The sequence below is a fragment of the Belonocnema kinseyi genome, chromosome 7 (genome assembly GCF_010883055.1).
Source record: "Belonocnema kinseyi isolate 2016_QV_RU_SX_M_011 chromosome 7, B_treatae_v1, whole genome shotgun sequence".
In the NCBI taxonomy this organism is placed as follows: Eukaryota; Metazoa; Arthropoda; class Insecta; order Hymenoptera; family Cynipidae; genus Belonocnema; species Belonocnema kinseyi.
The window spans coordinates 4,440,648-4,450,517 of NC_046663.1; the positions used below are offsets into that span (position 1 = coordinate 4,440,648).

Genomic DNA, 9,870 nt, shown 5'->3' on the forward strand with positions numbered 1-9,870 from the left:
AAAAAACATACTTTTTGTGAAAATTCAACGATTTTTTGGAAAGTCATCGTTTTTGGTCGAAAATTGATACTTTTGTAAAAAATTCATATTTTTTTATTGAAAGTTTATCCTTTTTGATTGAAAATTAATTCCTTTTATTTGAAAAGTCTATTATTGTATTTTTGTTTGAGAAATAATCTGTTTTAATTAAAAAACACACTTTTTGTGAAAATTCAACGATTTTTTGGAAAAACTCATCGTTTTTGGTTAGAAATTTATACTTTTGTAGAAAATTAATATTTTTTGGTTGAAAATTTATCTTTTGGTGGAAAACTTTTTTTTTAGTTTTTACAAATTCACCTTTTATGTTAGAAACTTAATCCTTTTTATTGAAGTCTAATATTATATTTTTAGTGTTTAGTTAAAAACTCCACAAATTCGTTGAAAGTTTAATTGTTTTATTGAAAATTCCACTAGTTTCTTAAAAAGTCAGCTTTTTTTGTTTAAAATTAATCTCTTGGTTCATAAAATCTATTATTCGGTTCAAAATTCATCTTTTTTGAGTGAAATTTAGTTCTTTAGATCAAAAACAAAACAAAAAAATATCATATTTCTGTTCCAGAATTAATCTGAATTCAACTATTTTGTTAAAAAGACATATTTTTTTGTCGAAAATTCATCCTTTTTGTATTGAAATTTCTCTTTTACTTGAAAAATCGTCTTTTTGGGTGGCAAATTCAACTATCTGTTTAAAAAATCACCTTTTGGCTAAAAATTCATCTCTTGGTTAGAAATTCTAGTATTTAGTTGAAAATTCAAAAAAAGTAATCTTTTTTTATCAAAATTTCAACTGATTTATTGAAAACTTGTATTTTTGGATAGAAAATTCACCCTTTTGGTGTAAAAGTCCTCATTTGTTAGAAAAGTTATATTTTTAGTTGAAAATTCGTCTTCCTTGCTTCAAAATAAAACTGGCTTGTAAAATATTCATATTTTCAAATTAAAAATTATGTTTGAAAATGCAACTCTTCCTGGTTGAAGTTTAATATCCTCCGTTTGAAAATTCGATCATTTGATTCAAGATTCGTCGATTATGAAAGTGTAATAAAAACTTTATTTTGTGTGCGAGTTGTAATTTTGAATAAAATGTTACTTTTTCAATTGAAAAAAGGTGACAAAAGATGAGAACCCCAAAAATAGGAGAAAAAGGTGACAAATTTCTAAAAAAAGGTGACAAATGGTGAGAAAATTGAAAATAGGTGACACTCTGTGATGACTGCAAATATTTTAATAAGGGGCGCTGTAATTATATTACCAGGGTGGCCGTTTTAATCGAAGAAAAAAATTCCCGATTTTTTCCAGGTTCACAAACATATTTCACGGCCAATGAAATTTAAAAAATCGAAATCTATTCTAAACACTTTTTCATTTAAAGTAATAAACAACAAACAAAAAATTAAAACATTCAAAGTAAAACTCTTGCATTACAAACTTTAAAAATTAAGTGCCCAAAAATATAAATCTACGTTCACATTTTCAATATCCTAAACTAAACAACCAATGAACTTAAAAAGGTTGAAAATATATTAATTTAAGTAATTTTAAGCTAGACAAATTAAAAATTAAAAAATAATTTTTTTAACTTAACAGTTCTGAAATTAGAAGTTAAATTAATTTTATTTTAAATAGTCTAGGCATCCTTTAACAGCTTTAAAATTTTATTTCGAAATCTTTAAAAAAACCTATAAGTGGTTTTAAATTTTTCCAAATTCAAAATCATTTTTGAATTTCTTACTAGAACTTTAAATATATTTCAAAATTAATTAAATTTTTTCTATAACTTTTAGAAAGTCCTGTAAACTTAAAAAAATTTGAATTTATAAATAACAATATTATTTGTAAAAATATTAGAGTAATATTAAGAGATATTTGGAAGTTTTAAAAAGATTCAAGTAAAATTAAGAACTTGAAATAATTTGAAATACTTACAGCCGAATTTAAAATAAAATTGAGATTTTTGCAGATTTCAAACAAAAAATTTAGAATTTTTTAAAGAATTGTGAAAGACTACAAAAGAATACAAATTTTCTTACCATTCTTAGGAAAATTGAAAATGATTTTTCACTTTGTAAAATTATTGTAACAGAAAGTTTAAGAAGATTTTAGGAGATTTAAAAAATGATCAAAGAACATGGAAAACTTTAAGGATTTTTTTTAATTTGCTGGATTTTCAAAAATTGTAGGAAAATTTTGATTAATTTTAAAACATATTCAGAAGTTCTGAAAAAAATGTTAAAACGCTTCGTTTAAATAACTTAAAATAATTTCAAGTTTTTAATTAATTTTGAATTAGAAGTAAAATTTGTTTTATTTTGAAAAGTTCAAGCATCCTTGAAAAGTTTAAAAATTTTATTTCAAAATTATGAGAAATCTAGAAGTGGTTTTAAATTTTTTCAAATTAAAAATAATTTCAGAAATTTTTTTAGAATTTTTAAATATATTTAAAAATGAATTAATTTTTTTTACAACTTTTAAAAATTCTCCAAATTTAGGAAAAAAAAATCTTAAAAATTTGAATTTATAAATAACAATAGAACACTTATTATTTGTTGAAAAAACTAGAGTTATTTTAAAAGATATTTCGAAGTTAAAAAAAGATTTAAATTAAATTTAAATCTTGAAATGATTTCGAAGAATTTAAACGAAGAGTGTGTAACGACAAAATTTGGCTATTCGTACCGAAATTTTGGTGCAAAAACCCACAGCCGAATTAAAAAAAAATTGAGATTTTTGCAGATTTGAAAGAAAAAATTAGAGATTAGAAAAAATATCAAAAAAGAGCCTGGAAGATTTTAAGGATTTTTTTTTTAATTCGCAGGATTTTCCAAAAATTGTAGAAAAATTCCGATTAATTTACCAATATATTTAAAAGTTCCGAAAAAATATATTAACACACTTCGTTTAAATTACTTGAAATCATTTCAAGTTTTTAATTAATTTGGAATCTTTTGAAAAATTCTAGATATTTCTTAAAATTACTCAAATTTTTTTAAACAAAAACAAGTGTTGAGTTGTTATTTATATCTCCAAATTTAACAATTTCTCTAACAAATTAAATATTTCTGAAATAAAATAATTTAAATTTAAATAAAAAAATAAATATCAAATTAAATAGGTTAACAATTGAATAATTTAGACTAAAACAATATTTTAAATTTAATAAAATCTTTAATTACGTCGTATGACTTCGATAAAAAATGCAACTGTTTTTTTTTTAATTCAACTACTTCACAGAAAATTTACTCTTTATTTAAAATTCGGATTTTTGTGTTGAAAAGTCAACTGACATTTTTTTGAATGAAAATTTGAGTCTTTCTTTTTTAATTTATCATTTTAGATTTGAAAACTCGCCTGTTTTAGTAAAATTTTCATTTTATTTGGATAAAAATGCAACTGTTTGGTTGAAAATCTAACCATCGTGTTAAAAAGTCATACTTTTTGGTTACAAATTTTACTATTTAGCAGAAAATTAACTTTTAGTTTACAATTCTTAATTTGATATTGGACAGTGAACTGGAATTTTTTTGTGAAGAAAATTTAAACATTTTTTTAAGGTATCTTTTTTTTTCGCCCTCAGAAGAAATTTCATCTTTCTTAAGTAAAAATGCAACTGCTCGTTTTGAAAATTCAAATCTTTTTTGAATGTCTTTTTGATTTTAAAATTCACCTGCCTTAGCAGAAATTTCATCTTCCTTGGATAAAAATTCAACTATTTGGTTGAAAATTCAACAATATTGTGGAAAAGCCACACTTTTTTATTGCAAGTTCTACTGTTTTGTTGGAAATTTAACTATTTCGTAGAAAAATTACTTATTTAAATTTAATATTAGGTATTAAAAAGAGAACTAAAATTCTTTCTGGATGAAAATTCCACTATTCTAAAACAATTTTTTTTTAATAGAAAATTTATCTGTTTTAAGAGTAATTCCATCTTTCTTGAATAAAAATTCAACTTTTTGGTTGAAAAAATTCGTTTTTTCGGATTGGAAATTAAATTCTTTTTGCAGAATTTTGATATTGAAATATTAACTATAATCATTTTCGGATAAAAATTCACCAATTTTCGTTTGAAAATTAGTTTTTTTGTTTGTTTTAAATCAAAATTCACTTATTTTGAGAAAAAATTATTATTTTTTTAATAAAAAGGTAACTATCTGGTAGAAAATTAAATAATTTCGTTAAAAAGTCATCCTTTTTGCTTAAAAATTAGTCTTTTTGGATCGAAAACTTAATTTTTTTCGTAGAAACTTACTTATGGTTCAAATGTTGATATTTTGATTGTAAAAAATAAGCTGAAATCTTTCTTAAGAAAATTCGACTTTTGGTAACTTTTTGGTTAAAAATTATTCTTCTTTGCTCGAATATTCAATTATTTTGTTTAAAAGATTTGGTTGAATATTTTGTTCAGAAATTATGTTAAAAGTTTTATTATTTTGTGGAATTTTTTTTTTTAATTTAAAATTTAACTACTTGGATAAAAGTTAAACTACTAAAGTTAATTCAAAATGTAACTTTTCCATTTTTTTTAGATTTATTTTTTTATTTATTTAATATTTGTTCGGTAAAAATGCATCACTTTCGTGGAAAATAATTTTTGATTGAAGTCATATTTTTGTGTGAAAATTCAATTTTTGTTGAAAAAAATTGTTCTGTTCAATAATTTAGATATACTTTTATTCTTTCTTGAGGGAAAAATATTTATTTATTGAAAAATCGTCTCTTGGATTTTAAAATCGGAATTTATCATTTTAGGATAAAAATTCAACTATTATGTTAAAATTTAATTATTTTGTTGAAAATTCAAGTGCTCTGTTAAAAAGTCATCTTTTATAGTAGAAAAGATACTTCTTTGCTTAAAATAAAGTAATTCATTTAAAAAAAATTTTATTGTACATAATTGTTAGTTTCCAGAAATTTTTCGCCATAATCTTTTATAATCTTTTATAAACGGAATAAAACAGTATTTCAGATAAAAAATTAAAAATTTCCAAACTTATTTTAAACAAAATAATGTCTTTTCTACTATAAAACATGGTGTTTCATTAAAATACTTGATTTTCCGACAAAATAATTAAAATTTTGATATAAAAGTTAAATTTTCAACCTAAAAAGAGAAATTGCCACAAAAAAGTTTCATAGTTTATATTTTAATTAAAAAAGATTAAATTCATACAAAAAGGGAATTATAATATCAAAAGGTGAATTTTCAACAAATAAAGATTTTTCATTCAAGAAATAAATAAAAGTTTATCTAAATTTATTGAACCAATTTCAAACCAAGAAAATTACTTTTTTACAAAAAAGAAAAGTTTCCAGCTAAGATCAATCTTTCAAGCAAATTAGTTTAAAACTCAAGCAAAGAAGAACGATTTTTAACCAAAAATTTGCATTTTCATACGAAAAAATTATATTTCTACTAAAACAGATGAATCTTTAAATCAGAAAGGTAATTTTTTAAGAAAAAAAAATAGAATTTTATGTTTAAAAAAATTTTGATTTGAGTTTTTAGGATCAAACTGAATTTTTAAACAAGAAATTAGTTTCTACGTAAAAATTGAATTTTAAATCCAAAAAGATGAATTTTTAACAAAAACCATGATTTTTAACAAAATTTTTAAATTATCTACCAAATAGTTGCATTTTAATCCAAAAACGATTAAATTTCTCTTAAAACAGACGAATTTTTATCAAAAAAAAAAAAAAGAAAAAAATAGTTGAATTTTCATCCGAAAAAGATTCCAGTTGACTTGTCAAGATCAAAATATGAATTTTTTAACAAAAAATAAGTTTCTACAAAAAAAAATTGAATTTTCAATCCCAAAAGACGAATCTTTTTCAATAAAAAAGGATGAACTTTTAACAAAATAGTTTAATTGTCTAATAAATAGTTGCATTTTTAATTTGATCCAAAAAAGATCAAATTTGTACTAAAGCAGATGAATTTTTAATAAAAAACAATTTTTGTTTTAAAGTTCAACTTTCATCCAGAAAAGATTTCAGATATTTTTTTTAACACCAAAATATTAAATTTAAAAGGAAAGTAAATTTTCTATGAAAAAAGTTACATTTTCAACAAAACAGCAAAATTTTCTACCAAAAAATATGACTTCTCAATCAAAATGGTTGAATTTTCAACCAGATAGTTGAATTTTTTTTCAAGAAATATGTCATTTCTGTTAAATTGGGTGAATTTTAAAATCAAAAAGACAAATTTTCAACAAAAGAGATAGAATTTTCAATCAAACAGCTGCATTTTTATTAAAAAAAGATGAAATTTCTTCTAAAACAGATGAATTAAAAAAAATCTCCACAAAATAGTTAAGTTTTTATCCAGAGAAAATTTCAGTTCACTTTTCAACCCCAAAATAATAATTGTAAAATATAAGTTAATTTTCTGCTTAATAGTCTAATTTTTATTAAAAAGTGTGACTTTTTAACAATATTGTTAAATTTTTAACCAAATAGTTCGATTTTTGTCCAAGAAAAATGAAAATTCTACTAAAACAGGTGACTTTTTAAATAAAATATACCAATTTTCATCAAAATCGTTGAATTTTAAAACAAAAAGACTACTAGGATAATTAAATTTTTAGTTAAAAAAAAAATCATTTTTAACCAAACGATATACGAAGTAGTTGAATTTTCAATAAAAAGAGGAATTCTCAAGAAAAAATGAAATAGTTTATGTTTCCACTAAAAAATATGAATTTTAAATAAAAAACAGTTGAATTTAACAAAAAAAAAGACTTGATTAAAAAAATAGTTGAAGCATCAACCAAAACAGATGCATTTTTAATCAGGAAGATTAATTTTCCACCAAAAAAGTCGAATTTTGAACAAAATGTATGAATTTTCCAGCAAATAATAGATGAAACTTTTATTAGAAAAGATCGATTCCGAATTACAAATATAATTTTTTAACCAAAAATAGTACAATTACAATTTCAGTTACCAAATTAATTCAGTTTAGTTTTTCAATACTAAAAATAAATTTTCAATGAAAAAGGGAAGAGTTAAATTTTTAGCCAAAAAATAATTTTTCAAACAAATTAATTTTTTTCACAGAACATTTACAATTATTTCCTAAAATTTTTTAAAAATGTGTAAAAGATATTAAACCAAGCTTTTACAATGTTGCCATATTACATAATTTTAGAAAAAAATTGCGAAAATTTAAGAGATTTTCAGAAGTTTTGAAACGATTCGAAAATAATTAAAACTGGTAAAGATTTTTTAAGAATTTTCTAAAGCTTTACGAAAATGAATCACATTTTTCAGAAATCATTTTCAAAAGATTAATTTCAAGAGATTATTTAAAAAGATAAAAAAAGAAAATCAAAGAAAATTTTAAGATATTAGAAGGTTTAGAAGGCCTGAAAAGATTTTTAAAAAATTCCTTAGATTCGTGTGAAACTTTTAAATAATTTTTAATTTTGAAAAATAAACATTAAGATATAATTAAAAAAGGTTTTTAAACATATCAAACGATTTCCTAAAATTTCGAAAATGAGTTTGCAAGATTTTTAAGAAAAATATTATAATTTCGTAAGATTGCAAAATTTAAAAAAATAAAAAATAAAAAATCGAGTAAATCCCAGGAATATTTAGTAGAATTGAAGAGATTCAAAACGAATTTTGAACTTTTAAATATTTTTCGAATGGTAGATTTTTCAATATTTAAAAACTAAACTTTACGAACTTTAAAATAATTTCGAAAATTTTCAAGAGAATAAAAAAAATGGTCTTAAAATTTCTGTGAAAATTTAGAAGATTTTAAGGCAATTTTTTTAAATTATTGAATGATGTTTAAACATTTTAAAGAAGAATTTGAGTGAGTTAAAAATATTTTCAGGAATTTAAGACGTTTTAAATAGAGTATAAATATTTGTAAACTGGGAAATGTTTTCGAAAATTTATCAAATATTTCTTTATTACTTCCTAACTTCTAAAAGTGCTAAACATATTTGAAAGAGACTCGAATTTTTCGTAATATTTGGTAAAATCCTATAAAATAAAAAAAGGCTTCAAAATCTTCTAGATTTTTTTCTCAAGCGTCTGAAATATTAAAAAATATTTTGTTTCTTAATTTTCTCAAGAATCTTATAAAAATATATATTTTTATAAATTTAAAAACAAAATAATAATACTTATTTACTTGTTCTCAATTCTCAGAATTTAATTTTAACATGAACTTATCATAACACTTCGAAAAATAATTTTTGATTAATTTGAGTGTTGTCAAAGATAAAAAATATTCGTTTAATCGTAAAAGAAAACTTTTATTATTATTATGTCGAATTATAAAATAAATAAATTGTTAAATTCCCACAAATATTTCTATTGCTGAAATTTAAAATTGCCGAAAATAATAAATAAATTATTATTAAATGATTAATTGAATTGTTTGTCTTATTTATTATTTCATTAATAGACCAAAAATTAATAATAAATTAACTATGTTCACCAGTTCTCAATTTCGGGAATTGAAATATTTTTGGGAATTTAATCATACGTGTATTTAAAATTCTGTCTCGAAGTCCGTGAATTTTAGTTTCGGTTATTTTTAAATTCGGAATTTAATTGTTTTTTACAATTAAAAATCTTGTTATTATTTGAAATTTGAGAAATTTTATAATTCGGTAATAATATATATTTTCGGCAATTTTTCTTTCAGACAGTTCGTTTATAAACTAAAAAAATTTCAAAACCTTTAAATAATCGAAGATGTATTAAATGTTGCCATACAGAAATACTTACCAACGAATTTGCACTTTCTCAATAATTCTAAATGCGTCCAGAATACTTCTCCTGGATCTATAGGTACTTTGGATTTAAATTCCTCGAATGAAAGATTGCAAAGTTGCGCACCAGTTATATTCCAATCGGCAAGTTTCAGTGAAACTAAATTAAATTGTCTCACTGCCCACTGAAGCCAATGTTTCACGTGCGTCTGCGTCCATTCTTTCGGATCTTGGGGGATTTTTAAGCGCTCCTTAAAAAAATACAATTTCAATAACGTGAACATTTGGTAACAGACAGATGAATTAATGAAGTGATAAAAGTAATAAAGTAATTCAGAGTGGCCGTAATTCCGGTAGGCAATGCAATTTAAAAAATCAAACTATATTCTGAACATTTTTCCATACTATGGAATAAACAATAAACAACAAATTAAAGCATTCAAAGTGAAACAATTGAATTCCAAACATTTAAAATTGAAGTTTAAAAGTTTTTAAATTCAAAAATTGTGTATTCAAATGATCAATAATTTACACGCATAAAATGAACAACTTAATTTTTCGACAAAATAATTAAAATTTTGATATCAAAGTTAAATTTTCAACCTAAAAAGAGAAATTCCCAGAAAAAAGTGTCATAGTTTATATTTTAATTAAAAAAGATTAAATTTATACAAAAAAGGAATTATAATACCAAAAGGTGAATTTTCAACAAATAAACATTTTTCATTCAAGAAATAAATAAAAGTTTATCTGGCTTCCGTTTCCGGTATCGGTCGCGAAAGAACTCTTTTTGTCAAGTGGTGTATTTTTGGCTTTGGTGAAGGAAATAAGGGTGAGTGGATGCAGAAACTGCAGAAAGTGCGGAGATTGAGTGTAAAGGAAGAAGGGTGAGTGAAGGCAAAGGTGTGAAAGTGAGTGGTTTGAAGTGAAAATTTGGAGCGTGTGAAGTTTTTGAGGTTAGGAGTGAAAAAATAGTTGCTTTGTCAGAGGGGCAAGAGGTAGGAAATAAAGGCGGGAAACGTCACGGAGCTTTGGGTAAGGTAGGATGCCGACGACGCGAAGTCCACAAACTGGCGCCAGAGGGCAACAG

General features: G+C 22.6%; 1 protein-coding gene across 2 annotated transcripts in view; it reads right to left on the minus strand.

Annotated features, from left to right (window-relative positions):
• Positions 1-9,870, minus strand: part of LOC117177339 (DNA-binding protein Ets97D) — a 39,841-nt gene that overhangs the window by 3,556 nt on the left and 26,415 nt on the right. For both annotated transcript variants that reach the window (XM_033367965.1, XM_033367964.1), the window contains exon 5: positions 8,797-9,031. In XM_033367965.1, coding sequence (XP_033223856.1) covers positions 8,797-9,031 — 235 coding nt within the window. The remainder of the gene's footprint in view (positions 1-8,796; positions 9,032-9,870) is intronic.